The sequence below is a fragment of the Bos taurus genome, chromosome 15, assembly GCF_002263795.3.
Source record: "Bos taurus isolate L1 Dominette 01449 registration number 42190680 breed Hereford chromosome 15, ARS-UCD2.0, whole genome shotgun sequence".
In the NCBI taxonomy this organism is placed as follows: Eukaryota; Metazoa; Chordata; class Mammalia; order Artiodactyla; family Bovidae; genus Bos; species Bos taurus.
Genome location: NC_037342.1, coordinates 16187903 through 16212963, shown reverse-complemented (window position 1 = coordinate 16212963; position 25061 = coordinate 16187903). Strand labels below are relative to the sequence as shown.

Sequence of the window (25061 nt, the reverse complement as noted above, 5' to 3'; positions counted from 1 at the left end):
TCAGAGAAAGACTGGAAGATCCTATACTGGTTGGCTCTGAAAGAACCACAAGCCATGGAATGCAGGTGACTTCCAGAAACTGAAAACGGCAAGGAAATGGATTCTCCCTAAGAGCCTCAAAAAAAAAGCAGGCCTGCTAACATCTAGATTTTAAACCCATTTCATATTTGTGACTTCCAAAATTATGAGATAATAAGTGTGTTATTTTTAAAGCACTAAGTTTGTGGTAATTTGTATATACACAGTAAAGCTCAACAACATATTGTATAATTTCCAAGATGAACATACTGTCACAAGCAACTCTTCTCTCATTGAAGGATGCAAAAGGTACAACCTACACTCTTGCTAGAGTTATTAGTCAGTAGGCACTGCCAAGGCTCCATTATCAAAGTACATGTACATTTAGTACTCCCCTTTTCCTGCCCTGACCAGCAGGAGTGAAAGAAGTTGGAACTTTGGTACCACCCATGAAGAGTACTGACAGAATTACAGCAAAAAAATTTATTGATCATAGAAAAACAGTAGTATTTGTTTTCCCCTTTAAACATTCCAGTCTTTAATCCTGACTTTCTATAATTGTCCTCATATTTAAAGATCCCAGGGTAAACTCAAATTTCCCTTGAGGTGGACTTTGCTTAGTTTCGAAAGTCAAATCGAAGATGTCTTACATGTTTTTCAACTGCTACAGTTATCACAGAATTAAATTTCAAAATCCTAATAAAAAGTTGAGAAGAATTCATGTGACCTCTCTATAAACTGTCTTGAGAATTTAAAAAAAAATCTTGTGAAAAAAGATCACTTTCTTGACAACTTGCGTGAACATCATGCAACCCCTCTGCAATTAACATTCAGATGTTTTTCCCTTGCATATTTTCATGAACTTCACACTACACTGAAAATAAATTAAAAAACCTAGAGCAAGTAGACAAAATAGACATTAAGAAAAAGTTTATACTCACACAAATAAAAACATAAATGAACAGAGAGTTAGAATGAATTATAAATAGGCAAATCTGTACTAACAGCTAAGAATCTACTATGGGAAAAAAATCACCACCCCAACACACATACAAAATACTTCATGAACTAAGGAGATGGGATAGAGGGCTGCTTTTTTTCTGGACGTAGAGTTTTTTTAAAAGAAGCAAAATGAGATTTCTTCGGAATTAAAATAAAGTTAAAATAGATCAAGATTGTTCACTTCATGCTCAGAAACATTATCATGTTAAAAAGACACTGGAAAGCTTAACTTTGTAAAAAGTGACCTGCTTTGAAATTATTCTTGGACTCAAGTTCTCGTCACAATTCCATCCACATAATTATTAAATCCTAAAGCTAAGAGGGATTTCAAGAGGTCATCTAGTTCATTCCCAAGCTGCTCTGACTTGGATAAACAGTCTCAGATAAAACACTATGTGGTGATTTAGAAAAGAATCCACTTCAAAGTTAAATATGTAATAACCATTGCAAGAAGAATTTGTATGTGTTTCTTACTGGTTAAGTGAAAATATTAACCTCCAGGAACTTATTTCAGCTATATATTCAGATTAAAATAAATAAACTTGCAGTAGATACTAGATTGTTGTTGTTGTTCAGTCGCTAAGTCATGTCCTATTCTTTGCGACCCCATGGACTGCAGCAGGCCAGGCTTCCCTGTCCTTCACTGTCTCCTGAAGTTTGCTCAAACTCATGCCCATTGAGTTGGTGATGCCATCCAACCATCTCATCCTCTGCTGCCCCCTTCTCCTGCCCTCAATCTTTCCCAGCATCAGGGTATTTTTCAATGAGTCGCCTCTTCGCATCAGGTAGCCAAAGGACTGGAGCTTCAGCATCAGTTCTTCCAATGAATATTCAGGGTTGATTTGCTTTAGGATTGACTGGTTTGATCTCCTTGCTGTCCGAGGGATTCTCAAGTCTTCTGCAGCACCGCAATTCAAAAGCATCAATTCTTCAGCACTCAGCCTTCTTTATGGTACAACTCTCACATCTGTACATGATTACTGGAAAAACCACAGTTATGACTACAGCGACCTTTATTTGCAAAGTGATGTCTCTGCTTTTTTTATACACTGTCTAGGTGGGTCACAGCTTTTCTTTCAAGGAGCAAGCACCTTTTCATTTTGTGGCTGCAGTCACCATCCACAGTGATTTTGGAGCTGAAGAAAAGAAAATCTGTCACTATTTCCGTTGTTTCCCCATCTATGTGCCATGAAGCAATGGGACCGGAAGCCATGATCTTCATTTTTTGAATGTTGAGTTTTATGCCAGCTCCTTCACTCTCTTCTTTCACCTTTACCAAGAGGCTCTTTAGTTTCTCTTCTCTTTCTGCCATTAGAGAGGTATCATCTGCATATCTGAGGTTGTTGATATTTCTCCTGGAAATCTTGATTCCAGCTTGTGATTCATCCAGACTGGCATTCTGCATAATGTACTCTGCTTAGAAGTTAAATAAGCAGGGTGACAATATATAGTCTTGATGCATTCCTTTTGCAATTCTGAACCAATCTGTTGTTCCAAGTCAGGTGCTAACTGTTGCTTCTTGACCTGCATACAGGTTTCTCAGGAGGCAGGTAAGGTGGCCTGGTATTCCCATGTCCTTTAGAATGTTCCATAGTTTGTTGTGATCCACACAGTTAAAGCCTCTTCATTCTTTCTGGAGCTATTTCTCTGCTCTCTCCCAGTAGCTTATCAGGCACCTTCCAGTCTGGGGGATTCATCTCCTGGTGTCATAGCTTTTTGCTTTTTCATACTGTTCATGGGCTTCTTGAGGCAAGAATACTTTAGTGGTTTGCCATTCTCTTCCCTAGAGGTACTAGATGGCTTACCAATAAAATACTGCATATATAGTAGTTATCATGGAGTTCATATATGTTGACTTATATCTATCAATATATATACTTGTTTTAAACTGATTTTAAGTTCAAAGACATTCTAAAAGATCTATTATTTTTTATTCCCCCTACATGTTTTCTATTTTTGATATCATATTTTACATCTTTATGCCTATCCCTTAACTGTTTACTTTAGTTATACTTAATTTTATCATTTTTGTCTTTTAACTTTTCTAATAATTCAGTTTAAAAAATACTTATTTGGCTGCATTGGGTCTTAGCTGCGGTATGCAGGATCTTTGCTGCCATGCACCCAGGGCTCTCCAGTTGCGGCATATGGGATTTGTCACCCCATGGCATGTGGGAACTTTGTTCCCTGACCAGGGTCGAACTTGCATCTGAAGGTGAATTCTTAACCACTGGACCATCAAGGAAGTCCCTCTATAGTTCTTCTTTTTGATATATATATTTTTTAACCTTCTTATTTTATACTGGGATATAGCTTATTAACAATGTTGTGATAGTTTCAGATGAACAGCAAAGGGACTCAGCCATACATATACATGTATCCATTCTTCCCCAAACTCCCCTCCCATCCAGGTTGTCATGTAACACTGAGCAGAGTTCCATGTGCTATACAGTAGGTATTTGTTGCTTATCCATTTTAAATACAACAGTGTGAACACATCCATCTGAAACTCCCTAACTATCCCTTCCCCCGGCAACCATAAATACATTCTCTAAGTCTGTGAGTCTCTTTCTATTTTGTAAGGAAGTTCTTTTGTATCATTTCTTTTAGATTCCACATATAAGGTATGTCATACAATATTTCTCCTTCTCTACCTAACTTACTTCACTCAGTATGACACTCTCTAGAGTAGGAGGGTTCCTTTCTCACCACATCTTCTCCAGCATTTATTTTTGATGATAGCCATACTGCCTGGTATCATTTCTTTACTATTATTTAACTTCTCTATGGCTGTTTCTTAAGCTATAAGATAGGGGAAAAGAGTTGGGTAGTTCAAGAAATAAACATATAAATGGCCTGGAGCTACTAAGCACTTAATAAATGTTTGCTCTAAGGCTATCCTGGTAGGTGTTTTAGATAGATATATATATCTCCTCTTTTGTGAAATGTTTTATCAAGTCCTTAGTCCATTCATTAGGTAAGTTTTAAGGGGCTTTTCTATCGATACTTACAAGTATTTTAAATATTAACAATATTAACCTCTGTCTTATCTGCCCCAGTTAGTGAAAGAGAAGAGATTTAACATGAAATCAATGACATCTGCTAACTTTGTGGGCTCTTCTCATCTAAGTTTAAAAGGTATCCTTCTTTCAGAAGTCTAGCCAAAAATACAATTCTATTGTGTTCTAAATTATTGTTAAAACCTAATTCTAATTTTGTTGTATACTCTGAAGCCTTGACTTTAGCAGGGAGCAACAGGAGGGGGTAGATGTTAGCTGTGTGTTTTTGTCATATATGGCCTTTATTATTTTGAGGTATGTTCCCTCTATGCCCACCTTCTGGAGAAATTTATCATAAATGAGTGCCAAATTTTATCAAAAGCTTTTTCTGCCATCTATTGAGATGATCACATGGTTTTTATTTTCAATTTGTTAATGTGGTATATCACATTGATTGATTTATGAATACTAAAACATTCTTGGAATTCTGGGTTAAATCTCACTTGATCATGGTATATGATCTTTTTAATGTATTGCTGGATTCAGTCTGCTATTATTTATTGAGGATTTTTTCATCTATGTTCATCAGTGATACTGAACTCTAATCTTTTTTGTGATATCTCTGTCTGGTTTTAGTATCAGGTTGATGCTGGACTCATAGAATGAGTTTAGAAGCGTTCCTTCCTCTGCAATTTTTTGGAATAGTTTCAGAAGGATAAATGTTCAATAGAATTCAGCTGTAAAGCCATCTGGTTCTAGATTTTTGTTTGCTGGAAATTTTTAAATTACTGACTCAATTTCAGTATTCATAATTCGTCCATTCATCTTTTCTATTTGTGCTTGGCTCAGTTTTGGAAGATTATACCTTCGAAAGATCCCAAACAACCAAAACAATCTTGAGAAAGAAGAACAAAGCTGGAAGAATTATGCTCCCTGACTTCAGACCATACTCTTTAATACAAAGCTATACCCATCAGAACAGTTTGATACTGGCATTGAAAACAGACACAGATCAATGGAACAGACTAGACAGCCCAGAAATAAACTCACACACCTACGGTCACCAAAAAGAACCAAGAATATACAATGAAGAAAAGACAGTCTCTTCAATAAACAGTGCTGGGAAAACTAGACAGATACATGTAAAGAAGTGAAATTAGAACATTCTCTAACACCATACAAAAAATAAAAGTCAAAATGGATTAAAGATCTAAAGTTAAGGCCAGATACTATAAAATGCCTACAGGAAAATAGAGAACATTCAGTGACATGAATCACAGCAAAAGTTTTTGTATCCATCTCCTGGAGTATATTAAATAAAAGCAAAAGTAAACAAATGGGACCTAAGTAAATTTAAAAGCTTTTACACAGCAAAGGAAATTATCAACAAAATTTAAAGACAACCTACTAAATGGGAGAAAATTTTTGCAAATTATATGACCAATAAGGGGTTAATCCAACATACATAAACAGTCAATACAACTCAATATAAAAACAAACAAACAAACAACCTAACTAAAAAGGGGATAAAAAAACTGAATACACATTTTACCAAGGAGGAAATGAAGATGGCCACAGGCATATGAAAAGATGCTCAAAATCTCTAATCATCAGGAAAATGCTAATCAAATCCAAAACCACAATGAGATATCACCTCACACCTTTATGGCTACTGCTAAAAATAAAACAAATAACAAAGTCAGCAAGGATATGAAGAAAAGAGAACACTAAAATGCTATTGGTGGGAATGTAAATCGGTGTAGCCACTGGGCAAAACAGTGCAGAGGTTTATTAAAAAACTCAATATACAGCTACCATGTCACTCAGCAATTCCTCTCCTGGGTATATATATCTGAAAAAAACAAAAACACTAATTTGAAAAGGTATATGCATAGAATGTTTATGCTGTTGTTCAGTTGCCAAGTCATGTCCAACTCTTCACAATCCCATGGACTGCAGCACTCCAGGCCTCCCTGTCCCTCATCATCTCCCAGAGTTTGCCCAAGTTCATGTCCATTGACTTGGTGATGCCATCCAACCATCTCATCCTCTGTTGCCCTCTTCTCTTTCTGCCTTCGATCTTTCCCAGCATCAGGGTCTTTTCCAATGAGTCAGCTCTTTGTATCAGATGGCCAAAGTACTGAAACTTCACAGGATCACCATCAGTCCTTTCAATGAATATTCAGGGTTAATATCCTTCAAGATTGACTGGTTTGATCTCCTTGCTGTCAATGGGACTCTCAAGAGTTTTCTCCAGCACCACAGTTCAAAAGCATCAATTATTCGATTTTTTATCATCCAATTCTCACATCTGTGTATGATTACCGGAAAGACCACAACCTTGACTATACAGACCATGACGGCAAAATGATGTCTTTGCTTTTTAATACACTGTCTAGGTTTGTCATGGGCCTTCCTGGTGGGTCAGGGGTAAAGAATCTGCCTGCAAGGCAGGAGATGCAGGTTCGATCCCTGGGTGGGGAAGATCTCCTGGAGGAGGGCATGGCAACCCACTCCACTATTCTTGCCTGGAGAATGCCAATGACAAAGGAGCCTGGTGAGCTACGGTCCACTGGGTCACAAAAGGTCAGACATAACTGAAGCGACTGAGCACTGTTTGTCATAGCTTTCCTTCCAAGAAGCAATCGTCTTCTAATTCCATGACTGCAGTCACCATACACAGGGATGTTAGAGCCCAAGAAGAGGAAATCTTTCACTGCTTCCACCTTTTCCCCTTCAATTTGCAATGAAGAGATGGGACCAAATGCCATTTTAGTTATTTTAATATTGAGTTTTAAGCCAGCTTTTCCACTCTCTTCTTTCACCCTCATCAAGAGGCTCTTTAGTTCAACCCCACTTTCTGCCAGTATAGTAGTATCATCTGCATATCTGGTTGTTGATATTTCTCCTGGTAACCTTGATTCCAGCTTGTAAGTCATCGAGCCCAGCATTTCGCATGATATACTAAGCTAAGCACATCATGTATAAGCTAAATGAACAGGGTGACAATACACAGCCTCGTTGTGCTCCTTTCTCAATTTTGAACCAGTCCATTGTTCCATATAAGGTCCTAGCTGTTGCTTTTTGACCTTCATACAGGTTTCGCAGGAGACAAGTAAGACGATCTGTTATTCCCATCTCTTTAAGAATTTTCCACAGTTTGTTATGATCCACACAGTCAAAGTCTTTAGCACAGTTAATAAGACAGAAGTAGATGTTTTGCTGGAAATCCCTTGCTTTCTCTATGATCCAGTGAAAGTTGGCAATTTCATCTCTGGTTCCTCTGCCTTTTCTAAACCCAGTTTGTACATCTTGGAAGTTCTTGTTTCACGTAATGCTGAAGCCTAGCCTGAAGGATTTTGAGCATAACTTCTCAAAAGTGACTGCAAGTGTCCAGTAGTTTGAACATTCTTTAGCACTGCCCTTCTTGGGAACTGGGATGAAGACTGACCTTTTCCAGTCCGGTGGCCACTGCTGCTGCTACTGCTAAGTCACTTCAGTTGTGTCCGACTCTATGCGACCCCAGAGACGACAGCCCACGAGGCTTCCCCATCCCTGGGATTTTCCAGGCAAGAACACTGGATTGGGTTGCCATTTCCTTCTCCAATGCGTGAAAAGTGAAAAGTGAAAGGGAAGTCGCTCAGTCGTGTCCAACTCTTAGCGACCCCATGTACTGCAGCCTAACAGGCTCCTCCATCCATGGGATTTTCCAGGCAAGAGTACTAGAGTGGGGTGCCATTGCCTAGGTTTTCCAAATTTGCTGACATATTGAGTGCAGCACTTTAACAGCATCATCTTTTAGGATTTTAAACAGCTCTGCTGGAATTCCATCACCTCCACTAGCTTTATTGGCAGCAGTGCTTCCTAATGCCCTTTTGACTTCACACTCCAGGATGTCTGGCTCTAGATGAGTGATCACACCATTGTGGTTATCCGGGTCATTAAGATCTTTTGTGTACAGTTCTTCTGTTTGTTCTTGACATCTCTTCTTGATCTCTTCTGCTTCTGTTAGGTCTCCACCGTTTCTGTCCTTTACTGTGCCCATATTTACATGAAATGTTCCTTTGAAATTTCCAATTTTCTTGAAGAGATCTCTAGTCTCCTTCATGGTCACTGCCTTGTCATGTTGAAGGGGCTTGCGTAACTCTATGAAGCTATAAACCATGCCATGCAGGGCCACTCAAGACGGACAGTTTCCACTGGAGAGTTCTGACATAATGTGGTCCACTGGAGGAAGGCGTGGCAAACCACCCCAGTATTCTTGCTATAAGAACCCCATGAATTGTATAAAAAGCCAAATGTTCATCAGTTCAGTTCAATCACTCAGTCGTGTCTGACTCTTTGCAACCACATGGATTACAGCATGCCAGGCTTCCCTGTCCATCACCAACTCTGGGAGCTTGCTCAAACTCATGTCCATCAAGTTGGTGATGCCATCCAACCATCTCATCCTCTGTCATCCCCTTCTCCTCCTGCCTTCAATCTTCCCTAGCTTCAGGGTCTTTTCCAATGGTCAATTCTTCACATCAGATGGCCAAAGTATTGGAGTTTCTGTTTCAGCATCAGTCCTTCCAATGAATATTCAGGACTGATTTCCCTTAGGATTGACTGGTTGGAAAATGTTCATAGAAACATTATTTACAATAGCCAAGATATGAAAGCATCTTAAGTGTCCATCAACAGATGAATGGATAAAGATGTTAAAAAGAACAGAATTTTGCTATCTGCAGCAACATGGATGGACTTGGATGGCATTAGGCATTATGGGAATTGAAATAAGGCAGAGAAGGACAAATACTATATGATATCACTTATACGTGGAATCGAAAAAAATACAACAAACTAATGAATAAAGGGGAAAAGAAGCAGACATATAGATATAGAGAACAAACTGGTGGTTACCAGTACCAATGAGCAGGGGTGATATGGGGTGGGGGAGTTGAAGGTACAAACTATCATGTGTAAGATAGGCTCAAGGATGTATTGTATAACATGGAGAAAACAGCCAATATTTTGTAATAACTGTAAATGGAAAGTAAACTTTTAAAATTGTATTAAATTTCTTTTTAATTTTTAAAAAGAGAAAAGACTTATAAATGGTTTTACTTTTGAATTAAAACTGTCTCCAATAATGCAGATTTCAATCTTTTGTCTGGGATATAATAAATGTAATATAATAAAGGTAATACAGGATATAAAAAGGGAGATTCTATTAGTCACATGTATCAGGAGTCTGGATTTCCAAAAGAAATGCGAGAGAAATATTCTAGTGATATCTTCTATAATAAGGGTCAGCAAAATTTTAAAAATTTATAAAAAACTTTTTAAAACCTATAATAAAAGTTTTAATTTAAATAAAATAATGTGGGCATTGCAGATCATAAAATTTTTATTGTAACTCTCAATTCTGCCCTTGTAGCATGAAAGCAGCCCCAAACAGTACTTATACAAGGATATATCTATGTTACTATAAAACTTCATTCACACAAACAAGGCAGCAGGCTGGATTTAGTACAAAGAATGCAGTTCCCAACTCTTGCACCAGAATATAAGCTACAAAAAGTCTTTGCTCTGCTTCATTATGTATAAATGTACCTAGAACACTGCCTGGTAAATAGCAGGCACTCAAATATACATTCATATAATACTCTTTTCATAGGAAAAGAAAAAGAAATCTATAGTTCTATTATATATCTATTCCATTTAATGTATACTTCTAGAAAAGAAGGAGGTCACTACAGAAGTACTCAACTTAAGTGCTCCTTCAATTTAAAACTTGACCTGAAAATCAAGATTAAACTATGAAGCATGATTAGTAAAGACTATAAAAGAAAAATGTATTCATAATCTAACTCAACTACTATTTTAAAGGAACATAACAGTGAACCTATGTATAAGCCCTCCCTGTCAAAAAAAGGAACGAGAAAGAGAGGTTTTTTGTGTGTGTGTGTAATAAAGTTTTATTGAAGTATAAAGGAGATAGAGAAAGCTTCTGACATAGGCATCAGAAGGGGGTAGAAAGAGTACCCGCCTGCTAGTCTTCAGCTGGATGTTATACATCTGCACAAATTAACTCAAGAGACGCAGGACAAATGGACTAAAGTCCTACCCATAGCTTTAATGAGGGCTCGAACTACCCCCAAAAAGGAGGGACTGTCCCCCTTTGAATGTATTTATGGAAGGCCTTTCTTACGCACAGACATTGTTATAGACCCTGAAGCCTTGGAATTAACTAATTATGTAACTCAGCTCTCAGCTTTTCAACAGACATTAACAGAACTCCGGGAGATGACTCCTGACCCAGCCTCCGAGTCAAGCAGGCCTCTATTTGAGCCAGGAACCGAGGTCCTCATAAAAACACTGGGATCTGGGGGGCCATCCCTCAAGCCTCTCTGAGAAGGTCCTTACCAGGTTATTCTTTCCTCTCCCACAGCTGTCAAAGTGCCAGGAACTGATTCGTGGGTACATCATACTCGAGTTAAGAGGTGGCACCCTGACCAAAATTAAGTGACTTCATTTTATGTCTTTACTTTCTATGCTCTGACTTTGTACCTTTTAGATGGGCCTGATAACCTATGTGAGCTTACTTCTGCTGACTCCAAATATCCTGAGTCTGCCGTTGGATCCTCAAGACAATGTCTTCCTGTCCTGGGCTTACTCCTATGCTGCATTCCACAATCGGTCTAACTGCTGGGTCTGCGGAGCGCTCCCCTCTTCGTCAGTGGAAGCCTTCCCCTGGTGGACATCCCCACTTCAAGGAAAAGACTTTCTCCAAGTCTGTGAATACCTTCGACAACAATCACATGCGATGCCTCTTCTTCATCTGATGACATCTACCAACCCTAAAATGGACTGGAGCAACACTTTGTACTCTAACTATGGACATAATGTGACTTTTAATTTTGATTCTGGTTGTTTTGTTCTTGCTGTTTGCTCCCTGCATCTGTAATTGTATAACTGGATTTGTTTCTAGCTGTATGAAAGCTTTTAAGTTACAAATGGTTGCTCAAACTCCTGCTACTGCTGTAGCTTCCTCCAGCTACTATTTGGGGCCCCTGGATCAGATATCCTCAATATGAGGATTAGGAGAATATGTTGCCTCACCAATTTAGGGACCACGCCCCTTGTCAGCTCAGAAGTAGTTATGGAATGAGAACGACGCCCCTTTTCCCTAGGCAACATAATTCTCCTAAAAGAAAAGGGGGGAATGAGAGGGTAACAGGCAGGAAGGCCAGGGTTCTCCAAATGGAGGAAATAGCCTGCAAGTGTCAGACATTTTTCTCTCTCTTAAGCGGCAGGAGGAAACAAACTAGCAATATTTTTTCCTTCCCTATACAAATTTAAAGGGAGGTTTCTCTTAAAATACTGTGTTGCCATAAAGACACCTGGTTTCACCTGAAGTTAGCTATTCTTGAGCCTAGAGATAACCAATGCCTTTTTCTTATGGAAATGTCCATCTTAAGCTATGCTAATGTACTATGCCTTTACCCCAAACTCTGTCTCCAAGTCGGTTCTGCCTCTTGGTTTTAAATTCAAAACAGGATCTTCAGGAAAGACCAATGTTTTTCTCATTACAAATTCAGTAACAAGAAAGCATCTTTCCTCACTTGTCCCACAGAGGCTGACAATCTCATAAGAAGAACTTTCACGGCTGAGAATCTCATAAGAAGAATTTTCACGGCAGTCTTATGGCTGTCATAACCAATTATAAGTACTACTGCAGAGGGCCGGAAAATCAGGAATAAATATTAATATAAGCCACTAGACAAATAAGGATTTGCTAGACCAGGTAAGATGAAAATAATTTCTTCTTCATTTATAGAATTATATGTACTTCACCTTTGGTCACTGAGCCAAATGGTCTCTTTCTCAAATAAGATATGGAAATTACAAAGATTCTAACAGTAGGATTATTTCTTTTATTAAGAAAAAGTAATACTTACAGACTTTCTGATGTCTTTTGAAGAGAGATCAATCAATTTCTTGTTTATAGACCATTCTTCATCAGATTCCATTATGGCTTTCTAAGAAATAGCCATTTGTTAATGAAAATATACAAGTAAATACAAAGCAACAGTTTAAAAATAAAGTAATACGGTGAATCAGCTATAGGGTATAATATACATGTTAGGTCATTATTATGAATGAATTAACCCTTTAATTTCTGTTACTTAAAATTGGAATTTCTTGATTTCATACAAGTCTGATCTTCACCCAAATTTATTCTATATTACTCATTCTATATTCCTGTACATAAAAATTCACAAATTTCCTACTCCATTCATAGCATGTGTGCATGCTTAGCCTTTCAGCTGTGTCTGACTCTTTGTGACCCCATGGACTATAGCTTGCCAGGCTCCTCTGTCCATGAGATTATCCCAGCAAGAATGCTGGAGTGGCTTCTATTTCCTCCTGCAGGGGATCTTCCCAAACCAGGGATCAAATCCATGGCTCTTGCATCTCCTGCATGGGAAGAAGAGCTGTTTTGTTTTGTTTTTTTTAATTGGAGGCTAATTACTTTACAAGAATACAAGTAAAGTAATGCAAAAAAAAAAAAAAGAAATGCAAAAAAGCTAAATGGCTGTCTGAGGAGGCCTTACAAATAGCTGTGAAAAGAAGAGGAGCAAAAAGCAAAGGAGAAAAGGAAAGATATACCCATTTGAATGCAGAGTTCCAAAGAATAGCAAGGAGAGATAAGAAAGCCTTCCCCAGTGATCCCTGCAAAGAAATAGAGGAAAACAATACAATGGGAAAGACTAGAGATCTCTTCAAGAAAATTAGAGACACCAAGGGAAGATTTCACGCAAAGATGAGCTCAATAAAGGACAGAAATGGTATGGACCTAACAGAAGCAGAAGATATTAAGAAGAGGTGGCAAGAATACACAGAAGAACTGTACAAAAAAGATCTTCATGACCCAGATAACCACGATGGTGTGATCACTCACCTAGAGCCAGACATCCTGGAATATGAAGTCAAATAGGCCTTAGGAAGCATCACTACAAACAAAGCTAGTGGAGGCAATGGAATTCCAATTGAGCTATTTCAAATCCTGAAAGATGATGCTGTGAAAGTGCTACACTCAATATGCCAGCAATTTTAGAAAACTCAACAGTGGCCACAGGACTGGAAAAGAATCCCAATCCCAAAGAAGGGCAATGCCAAAGAATGCTCAATGAGTGCACAATTGCACTCATCTCAAACGCTAGTAAAGTAATGCTCAAAATTCTCCAAGCCAGGCTTCAACAATACATTAACTGTGAACTTCCAGATGTTTAAGAAAAGGCAGAGGAACCAGAGATCAAATTGCCAACATCAGCTGGATCATCAAAAAAGCAAAGAGAGTTCCAGAAAAGCATCTATTTCTGCTTCATTGACTATGCCAAAGCCTTTGACTGTGTGGATCACCACAAACTGTGGAAAAGTCTTAAAAAGATGGGAATACCAGCCCACCTGACCTGCCTCTTGAGAAATATGTATGCAGGTCAGGAAGCAACAGTTAGAACTGGACATGGAACAACAGACTGGTTCCAAATACGAAAAGGAATACATCAAGGCTGTATATTGTCACCCTGCTTATTTAACTTATATGCAGAGTACATCATGAAAAATGCTGGGCTGGATGAAGCACAAGCTGAAATCAAGATTGCCGGGAGAAGTATCAATAACCTCAGATATGCAGATGACACCACCCTTACAACAGAAAGCAAAGAAGAACTAAAGAGCCTCTTGATGAAGGTGAAAGAGGAGAGTGAAAAAGTTGGCTTAAAACTCAACATTCAGGAAACTAAGATCACGGCATTCGATCCCATCACTTCATGGCAAATAGATAGGGAAACAATGGACAGTGACAGACTTTATTTTTTGGGTTCCAAAATCACTGCATATGGTGACTGCAGCTATGAAATTAAAAGATGCTTACTCCTTGGAAGGAAAGTTATGACCAGTCTAGACAGCATATTGAAAAGCAGAGACACTAACTTTTCAAACAAAGGTCCATCTAGTCAAGGCTACGGTTTTTCCAGTAGTCATGTATGGATGTGAGAGGTGGACTATAAGGAAAGCTGAGCACCAAAGAATTGATGCTTTTGAACTGTGGTGTTGGAGAAGACTCTTCGAGAGTCCCTGGGACTGCAAGGAGATCCAACCAGTCCATCCTAAAGGAAATCAGTCCTAACTATTCATTGGAAGGACTGATGCTGAAGCTGAAACTCCAATACTTTGGCCACCTGATGCGAAGAACTGACTCATCTGAAAGGACCCTGATGCTCGAAAGATAGAAGGCGGAAGGATAAGGGGCTGACAGAGGATAAGACGGTTGGATGGCATCACCAACTCGATGGACATGAGTTTGAGTAAACTCTGGGAGTTGGTGATGGACAAGGAGGCCTGGCATGCTGCAGTCCATGGGGTCACAAAGTGGACACGATGGAATGACTGAACTGAACTGAATTACAATATTATGGTGGTTTTTGCCATACACTGACATGAATCAGCCACGGCTGGACATATAGCCCCCGGCTTCAAACCCCACTCCCACCACCCTTCCCGTTCCATTCCTCTGGGTTGTCCCTGTGCACCAGCTTTGAGTGCCCTATTTTATGCCTCAAACTTGGACTGGTCATCTATTTCACATATGTTAATATACATGTTTCAACTCTATTCTTTCAAATCTCCCACCCTCATGGCAGGTAGATTCTTTACCACTGAGCCACCTGGGAATCCCATTCCATTCACAGACATCAACTCAAATAAATTCAATTTGCTTTATTGCTCTTCTTTGAAATATAAGAAATTATTTATGTGCTTTCTGGTAACCAAATACTTGAACTATTTCTGGTTACAGAAAAAAGGAGCAAAACTGTATGGGAAAAAAGACATAGAAATGGAATTATAAGTCTTATCTAAGCTAATCAATATGTCTAATATGTATTATAAAAAAATATGTAATAGAAAGAAGCACTAGGGTGATAAGTATAAAATACTCTCATTTTATAATAACAGCACTATAATGAAGCAAATTTAAATGTGAAATTAACATTCAAATAAGCATAGTATACTGCTATTCCCTATTTAAAAGACATGTGTTTCTTGTGTTGACACTATAATGTAGTACATTTGATAGACAATTGAAGCCAGATCAAATAAATACATCTTTAATGATCATATAAGAGTTAGTATAGAAAAGTGATATATCATTCTTCTAAAAGATGAGACTTCTGTCACCCACCATTGAGCAACAGTAGCTGCTTATGTTGTGCCCTATATACTTCAATACTTACATTCATAATCTAGTACTCTACTGAGGAAGTATAAGAGAAAAAGAAAAGACACTGAAGAAAAGCATAATAATCTCTTTCTCAATTGATTTTGTTTAACACAGGACTGATACAGAGTTGCAGATTATCTGGCTTGTCTGTATTTTAATAGCATGACATTTCAAAGCAAATAATCAGATTGTTTTACAAAATTTCTACAGGAAAAGTAGATTTTCACCACCTCAGCAACCTTAATAGGTTTTATAATTCTTTTTTAAAAATAATCTTTTTTACTGGGATTTGTAGTCCATATTAATTAAACTTTACAATCCTATACTGTCTAAACTTTGCAAGTTCCTATATCACCTCAACAAAACATTATCTTTTTTAAATGTAGATGTTACTATTCCATATACGTTCTACATTTACAAATTTATATTAGTCTATAAATTATACTGCACTCAGGTCAGTATTAAACAAAGGTTATTTAGCTAAAACTGCCTGAACATTATGGGCTTTTCTAGTGGCTCCATGGTAGAGAAACCACCTGGCCGAGCAGGAGACCCCTGGAGAGAGAAATGGCAACACGCCTCTGGGAAATCCCATTGATAGAGAAGCCTGGCAGGCTATAGTCCATGGGCTCGCAAAACAGTGAGACACAGCTTAGCGACTGAGCACACACGGATGCATGCTTGAACATTATAATGAAACCTAATTGTTTAAGAACTCTAATCATTTATTGTAATGTTCAAAAATGCACGGCAAGGTTAGATTTTAGTTTCTTTTTACAAACAGCATGATGAAATATTAAATACTAAAACTTACAGCAATAACTTATCTCAGCAATTGTAATTTATACTGTTTGCATATAACTATCTCTGACTCTGATGAACTTCAATGGTAAGTTTTCTAGAGTTATGACTATAATTTTGACTTGAAAGTACTTCAAGGTAAAACTCTGATTTTTCATTTGAGAAATTAACATAGAAATTACAAATTACTATTTGATACTATATTCACACTTACAAATAAGCATGCTTTTAAAGGTCAAAATTTCAAATTTATTTCTTCAAAAATTTAAACAGCAGAATTTTTTGTGCTTTACATCATTTCTTAATGATATAAAAATTGATAAGTATATAGGAGAAAAATATCAGAATAAAGATAACTGTTTTCAAAACCATAATACAATAAAAAATAAATATGTATGTAAAGATTATTATAAATACCTTAAAATAAATGGGAGCCATATCACCCACTTCCTTTGGGAGAGGAATACATTCATAAACCATATGGTACTGTTTCTTCATGTTCATATTCGTTTCTAAAAAGATACAGTCCAATCCTTTCTCTTCAAACATTTTCACCAATGATTTTCTAAACATCTGAAGAAAGCAAAATGGCTAGGTAAATAAAGCAATGATAGGAGATTCAAAAAATGAAAACAATAAAAAGTGTAGCAAATTCTTTAAAAAAAAAGAAATATTAAACAATGTTGGAATTCTATAATGTTACCTTATAGTTACTTTACTTTCTAAATCTACCACATTTCACATAGTTAAGCAACATTTTTTTTAACTGAAACTCACTCTGCTCAGTATTATGTATATATCACAAACAGTTTCAGTAAACTAATAAAAGGAAGTGATAAAATCAAAATTACATGGTAAATTACATAGAACTAACAGTAAAAGCATATAAAAACATCCAAAAACCAAAAAAAAAAGTACTCTGAGCAGGTAGGCATCCTTAAATTCAGTGAGACAAGCAGAATTCACTTCCAATTATTTTTCTGACCTCAAAGTAACTTCATTTGCTGGTTCCCTTTATATGTGTGCTGATCCTTCACTTGCAAATTTTCATTCAGCATAATTTCCTCGAGATTCAACCAGGTTATGTTAAGACCCTGCCTAGTTACTGCCACGTGGAGACAGCAGTTCAGGTTTGCCACTGAAGCCTCTCTTGTCACCCAAAACAGGGAAAGGATACAAATTACTGCTGGGTAGGGGGTGGGAGTTCTAGATTCCCATGAGGTCTCCTCTGACTATTTAATACTGATCCCTCATCACTATTCAATTTTCCAATCCTTTTATATATAAACAAGAGCAAGTAGGGAAAAAAAAGCAAATAATGGTAATTTGACATGAACTAAAATGCTACCTAATAAGCAACAGATAGAGGATTCACTAGTCATTTCTAACCACAGCTAACTGTAAGTTCAGCATAGTCTCTTTACTTCAGATAATTTGCTGCTGAAGTCTTAGCAAATACCTATGATCTCATGGTAGGTGACTGTTAGCTAAATCATTATAGATGATTATAGACAATTGGTTCCCCTTTCAAAAATTGTCTGACTTTGGTATTATACTTTCTAAAATCACATTAATGGAGACAATGTACATACAATATAGTTAAATTATGATAAAATAATAATAAAATATAGTATAAATATCTATATGATAAAATCAATCATTTAAATTTTGTACTTCCCATGCCTCCAATCTGTTATCTGTATATAAAAATGCTTCCCCCTAAAGGCTGTGTTCACTAAATTGTATCATTTTTTTCTGCTTGAGCAAACAAGAAGACGAAACTCCCCGTATCTCTGGGACTTAAGTGGGGCCGTGTTTAGTTCTGGGTAATGTATATGGAAATGACATGTGTTACAAGAGTTATCAAAAGGTAGTGTTGTCTTCTCACGTCTATTTTCTTCAAACCAAGGGTCTGAAAGGGAAGAACGGCACCACAGGAGAAGCTAATCATGGAAGAAATCTGAATGCCTGATTTACTTCTTGAAGGCAATCTTCCACAATGGATGATGATATAAGAAATTAACTTTAGCTGTCTCAACGTATTGTGAATTAGGTGCTGTTTGCAACAACAGTGAAGAAGACACCAATGATATAACTCAAGCTGTTTCAGACAAATCAGAAAATGACAACAGAGAACTCTATTTTCCCACTCAACTATATCCCAGATAGTTATCTTCACATGTCTAATAATACATGCACAAAACAAAAAACAGCCAAATGGAAAGTACGTTTGGCTTTATAATATAGTTTTAAAGATTATCTTTATTTTGTTAACTTAGAACATTTGTGAATTTTTATTTATTATGCATATTTTCAATTAATTGTTATTTATTGAATAATCACTTAGTTCTGTGGAGAGAATTTTATAACATTAGAGAGAAGGAAAATAATTACTAGAATGGAACTATATACCTGAAAACCAATTGTTTAAAAAAATGAAAAAGTAGATTAAATACAACAGCAACAACAATAAAAATTTAGATACTCTAAAGATTATCTAATAAATTCTTTACTTCGGATTTTTTCATTAAGTCTTTTCTGGTTTAACTGTTGGATGACTGTTCTAGTGTCTATCTGGACAACAGCAAATAAGACAGACTTAAGATGTCATGGATTATAAATGAAACCTTAAAATCACTAAATTAGTAGTGATGCAAAAATAGTTCAATATTATAAAATGTATAAACATCATACCATTAGCCTCAAGGAGGACACACACACACACACACTTTTAAGTACTTCTCATATAGATATATAGATATATAGATATAAAAGACTTAAAAAATATGAGTTTAATGGTATAATTTCAGGTTCAGTTCAGTTCAGTTGCACAGTCGAGTCTGACTCTTTGTGACCCCATGGACTGCAGCATGACAGGATTCCCTGTCCATTACCATCTCCTGGAACTTGCTCAAACTCATGTCCATTGAGTCAGTGATGCCATCCAATCACCTCATCCTCTGTCACCCTCTGCTCCTCCTGCCTTCAATCTTTCCCAGCATCAGCGTCTTTTCAATGAGTCAGTTCTTTGCATCAGGTGGCCACAGTATTGGAGTTTCAGCTTTAGCATTAGTCCTTCCAATGAATATTCAGGACTGATTTCCTTTAGGATGGACTGATTGGATCTCCTTCCAGTTCAAGGGACTCTCAAGAGTCTTCTCCAACACCACAGTTCAAAAGCATCAATTCTTTGGTGCTTAGCTTTCTTTATGGTTGAACTCTCACATCCATACATAACTACTGGAAAAACCATACCTTTGACTATATGGACTTTGACTATTACTTTGTCGGCAAAGTAATGTCTCTGCTTTTTAATATGCTGTCTAGGTTGGTCATAGCTTTTCTTCCAAGGAGCATCTTTTACTTTCATGGTTGCAGTCACCATCTGCAGTGATTTTGGAGCCCAAGAAAATAAAGTCTGTCACTGTTTCCATTGTTTTCCCATCTATTTGTCATGAAGTGATGGGACCAGATGCCATGATCTTAGTTTTTGAATGTCAAGTTTTAAGGCAGCCTTTTCACTTTCCTCTTTCACTTTCATCAAGAGGCTCTTTAGTTCCCCTTCGCTTTGTGCCATAAAGGTGGTGTCATCTGAATATCTGAAGTTATTGATATTTCTCCCAGCAGTCTTGATTCCATCTTGTGCTTCATCCAGCCTGGCATTTCTCATGATGTACTATGCATATAAATTAAATAAGCAGGGTGACAATATACGGCCCTGACATACTCCTTTCCCAAAATTGAGCCAGTCCATTTTTCCATGTCAGGTTCCAACTGTTGCTTATTGACCTGAATACAGGTTTCACAGGAGGCAGGTAAGGTGGCCTGGTATTCCCATCTCCTTAAGAATTTTCCAAAGTTTGTTGTGATCCACATAGTCAAAAGCTTTAGCATAGTCTATGAAGTAAAAGTAGATGTTTTTCTGAAATTCTCTTGCTTTTCCTGTAATCCAATGGATGTTGGCAATTTGATCTCTGGTTTCTCTGCCTTTTCTAAATCCAGCTTCAACATCTGGGAGTTCTCAATTCATTACTCTGGAAGCCTGGCTTGGAGAATTTTGAGCATTACTTTGCTAGTATGTGAAATGAATGCAATTGTGCAGTAGTTTGAACATCCTTTTGCATTGCCCTTCTTTGGGGCTTGAATGAAAACACCTTTTCCAGTCCTGTGGCCATGCTGAGTTTTCCATATTTGCTGAGATACTGAGTGCAGCACTTTAACACATCATCTTTTAGGATCTGAAATAGCTCAGCTGGAATTCCATCACCTCCACCAGCTTCTTTCGTAGTGATGCTTCCTAAGGCCCACTTGACTTCACACTCCAAGACACCTAGCTCTAGTTGAGTGATCATACCATTGTGGTTATCTGGATCATGAAGATCTTTTTTGTATAGTTCTTCTGTGTACTCTTGCAACTTCTTTATACCTTCTACTTCTGTTAGTTCCATACCATTTCTGTCCTTTATTGTGCCCATCTGTGCATGAAATGTTCCCTTGGTACCTTGAATTTTCTTGAAGAGATCTCTAGTGTCTCCCATTCTATTGTTTTCCTCTGTTTCTTTGCATTGTTCACTTAGGAAGTCTTTCTTATCCCGCCGTGCTAGTCTTTGGAACTCTGCATTCAGATGGGTCTATCTTTCCTTTTCACCTTTGCCTTTGGCTTCTCTTCTTTTCTCAGCTATTTGTAAGGCCTCCTCAGACAACCATTTTGCTTTTTGCATTTCTTTTTTTTGGGAATGGTCTTGATCACCATCTCTTGTCCAATATTACAAACTTCTGTCCGTAATTTTTAAGACACTCTGTCTATCAGATCTAATCCCTTGAATCTATTTATCACTTCCACTGAATAAAGGTAACAGATTTGATTTAGGTCATATCTGAATGGCCTAATGGTTTTCCCTACTTTCTTCAATTTAAGTCTGAATTTTGCAATAAGGAGTTCATGGTCTGAGTCACAGTCAGCTCCTGATCTTGTTTTTGATGACTTTATAGAGGTTCTCCATCTTTGACTGCAAAGAATATAATCAATCTGATTTTGCTATTGACCATCTGGTGATCTCCATGTGTAGAAAGGTCTCTTGTGTTGATGGAAGAATGTGTATGCTATGACTAGAGCGTTCTCCTGGCAAAACTCTGTTAGCCTTTGCTCTGCTTCCTTTTCTACTCTAAGGCCAAACTTGTCTGTTATTCAAGATGTCTTGACCTCTTATTTTTGCATCCCAGTCCCCTATGATGAAAAGGACATCTTTTTGTGGTGTTAATTCCAGGAGGTCTTATAGGTCTTCATAGAACCGTTCAACTTCAGCTTCTTTAGCATTACTGGTTGGGCCAAAGACTTGAATTACTGTGATACTGAATGGTATGCCTTGGTAACAAACAGAGACCATTCTGTCATTTTTGAGACTGCATCCAAGTACTGCATTTCAGACTCTCTTGCACTGTGAGGGCTACTCCATTTCTTCTAAGGGATTCCTGCCCACAGGAGTAGATATAACGGTTATCTGAATTAAATGCACCCATTACAGTCAATTTTAGTTCACTGATTGCTAAAATGTCAATGTTCACTCTTGCTATCTCCTGTGTGACCACTTCCGATTTACCTTGATTCATGGACCTAACATTCCAGGTTCCTATGCAATACTGTTCTTTAGAGCATCAGAGTTTACTTTCACCACAAGACATATCCACAACTGGGTGCTGTTTCCGTTTTGGCTCAGCCTCTTCATTCCTCATGGAGCTATTTCTCCACTCCTCCAGTAGCATATTGGGCTACTGGACCTGGGAAGTTTATCTTTTAGTGTCATATCTTTCTGCCTTTTCATACTGTTCATGGGGATCTCAAGGCAAGAATGCTGAAGTGGTTTGCCATTCTCTCCAGTGGAACACATTTTGTCAGAACTCTCTACCATGACCCATCTTCTAAAGAGACCCATGATTAGTCTCTTAGGAAGTCTTAAAATGTTCATGGTTTCTAATTAAGGGTTCTTATAACCCCTATTCACTTGTCAACCACTGGAAAAACAAGTGTTTTTTCTCTCTTCCTGTTTTGGTGAGTATAAGGTCTTGAAATCACTTAGCAGCAATTTCACCCATGTTGTGCCTTTCAAGTTCTTGAAGATTCACTCCACACCACACACACAAAATCCCTGAATCCAAATATCAGCCAGGCTATAAGGGAAAAGTGTGGAAATGTAGCCTGATAACAAAATCATGACACTATCACTGTAGCAGAAAATGTCAATGCCATTGTAGGAAAATATAACAATCACTAAGTATAAATCACAATCTTCCAAAAATTACTTTTTATTATCTGAAAACATCCTTCTTTTTGGCTGTAATCTATTAGCTTACCTTGGCAAAAATGATTATTTCATGTTCCACAAAAGCAAATATTAGAAATCTTAAACACTGATTTTTATTTTAAATAAATATAATTAGTTGGTCAAAGTTAATTTAATAGCCAAAAGCTATCAGTTGTATACCTGAAACTAGTACATTATATGACAATCATTACCTCATTAAAAATATTTGTTTAAAGCTTTCAATAAAGTAAAAATGTAGTGAGTGGTGAAAACACCATGACCCACAGGTATACACAACTATGGAAATGTGTATGTGTTTAAATTTAGAATGTAAAATCATTGAATGAAGGTATAAAACTTGTTAGAATTTGTCACAATAGTGTGTAAAAATTGCTATGGATCATAACAAAGATTATGAGCATTATCATGCTGACCTGAATTTCCTCCCAGATGTCTTCATCCAATAAGGTAGCTGCCCTATGGTGCTGCAAAGGGACGATCAAGCAGTGCCCTTCAGTAAGAGATCGCACATTGGGTAAACATAAATAAACCTATGGGGAAAAAAGATGCAAAGGTGAAATGCTCTTGTTATTTATTCTCAGTTCTGAAAGATGAGCCCCTTGTAGGTCAATATGGCTAACATTTAATAAAATATACCTGGTCATAATATATTATACTTTAATACTTTGAAGATATTCACTATTTAAAATTTTAAAAGCCATGAAGATACCTTTTAATAAACCAGAAATTTATTGCAGAAGTCTCAATTTTGAGTAAGATACCTCAAAGATGAAACTTACCAAAGGGGAGAATGATTGACATTTTATCCTTCATCTGAGAAAGCTACATGTCTTCAGAGCTCATGAAACAACACAAATTTTGCAAGGAAAAAAAAACATACAAGACCTGGTAATGAAATGGAAGTTAAACTGATGCCTATTAATCATTAGCTAAGAAAAGAGACATAACTTCTACATGGCTTTACAGCACTGGTTAAGTTCTATGCATTACCTAGAAGCTGGCACTATTTCTCCATTTTACACAAACTGTATTTTTTTTTTAAAGTCAAAAAGGTCAATTACTATACATGTAGAAAGCAAAAGGTATTCATAAGGACCATAAATATTCTTCAAACTGGCTTGATCTTATTTTCTATAACTTTTTGGTTAGGTTTTAGCTAGAAAAACTTTATATAAGAGAATTAACTGAATAACATTTATTTATTAACTGATTGCTTTACAAAATAATGCAAATTTTAAATTCTTTGGTATTTGAGTGAAGAACTAGGAGTGTATATGAATATGGCTATATATACTTAAACTTACAGTTAAATCGTAACAATATTCACAATTAAAAGCAATATCAGGAATAAGCATTGGAGAGGTGACCAAGATGGTGGAGTAGGAAGACCCTGAATTCACTTCCTCCTACAGCCACAACAAAACTACAAGTAATTACAGAGCAACTATCTATAAGAACAACCTGAATACTAGCAGAAACAATATTTTGCAAATAAATACATAAAGAAGAAACCACAAAGAGACTAGTAAAACGTGAAGGTACACTATCGTTAGGACATACATTCCCAGGTCAGCAACCCACAAACAAGTGCACTTCTCTAATAATGAGCGATGTTGAGCATCTTTTCATGTGTTTGTTAGCCATCTGTATGTCTTCTTTGGAGAAATGTCTGTTTAGATCTTTTTCCCACTTATTGAGTTGTTTGTTTTGCTGATATTGAGTTGATGAGCTGCTTGATTTGGAAATTAATCCTTTGTCAGTTGCTTCATTTGCTATTATTTTTCCCCATTCTGAGGGTTGTCTTTTCACCATGTTTGTAGTTTCCTTTGCTGTGTGAAAGCTTTTAAGTTTAATGAGGTCCCACTTGTTTATATTTATTTCCATTACTCTAGTAGGTGGTCATAGGGGATCTTGCTTTATGTCATTGAGTATTCTGCCTGTGTTTTCCTCTAAGGGCTTTATAGTTTCCGGTTAGGTCTTTAATTAATTTTATCTTTGTCTATGCTGCTGTTAAGGGTTCTAATTTCATTCTTTTATACGTAGCTGTTTGGCTGTCCAGTTTTCCCAGCACCACTTATCAAAGAGGCTATCTTTGCCCCACTGTATATTCTTGCCTGCTTTGTCAAAAAAAAGGTACACATAGGTGTGTGGTTTTATCTCTAGGCTCTCTATCTTGTTCCACTGGTCTCTATTTCTGTTTTTGTGCCATAGCTTACTGTCTTGATGACTAGCTTTGTAGTGTAGTGTGAAATCAGGAAAGTTGATTCCTCCAGTTCCATTCCTCTCTCTCAAGACTGGTTTTGCTATTTTAGTGTTTCCATGTCAATTGTGAAATTTTTTGTTCCAGTTCTGTGAAAAATGTCACTGGTAATTTGATAGGGATCACACTGAATCTGTAGATTGCACTTAGTAGTATAGTCATTTTCACAATATTGATTCTTACAATCCAGCAACATGGAATCATCTATCTGTTTATGCTGTCTCTTATTAAAAATCAAAGCACTTTTTAAAGTAAAGGATACTGTTAGTACAAGAAGGGGATAGGTAATTTTTATTTTTAAGAAAGGAAAAGGTAGGGACAATTTATGATCAGAAACTGATGTATAGAACAGTCTTATGGACTCTGTGGGAGAGGGAGAGGGTGGGAAG

At 37.1% G+C, this 25061-nt stretch overlaps 1 protein-coding gene across 5 annotated transcripts in view; it reads right to left on the bottom strand.

Annotated features, from left to right (window-relative positions):
• CWF19L2 (CWF19 like cell cycle control factor 2) overlaps positions 1–25061 on the bottom strand; it is a 138375-nt gene that overhangs the window by 12121 nt on the left and 101193 nt on the right. For all 5 annotated transcript variants that reach the window (XM_005215777.5, XM_024975723.2, XM_059875072.1 and 2 more), the window contains 3 exons: positions 22826–22942; positions 16507–16662; positions 11963–12043 (listed from right to left, as the gene is read on the bottom strand). In XM_005215777.5, the coding sequence (XP_005215834.1) occupies positions 11963–12043; positions 16507–16662; positions 22826–22942 (354 nt within the window). The remainder of the gene's footprint in view (positions 1–11962; positions 12044–16506; positions 16663–22825; positions 22943–25061) is intronic.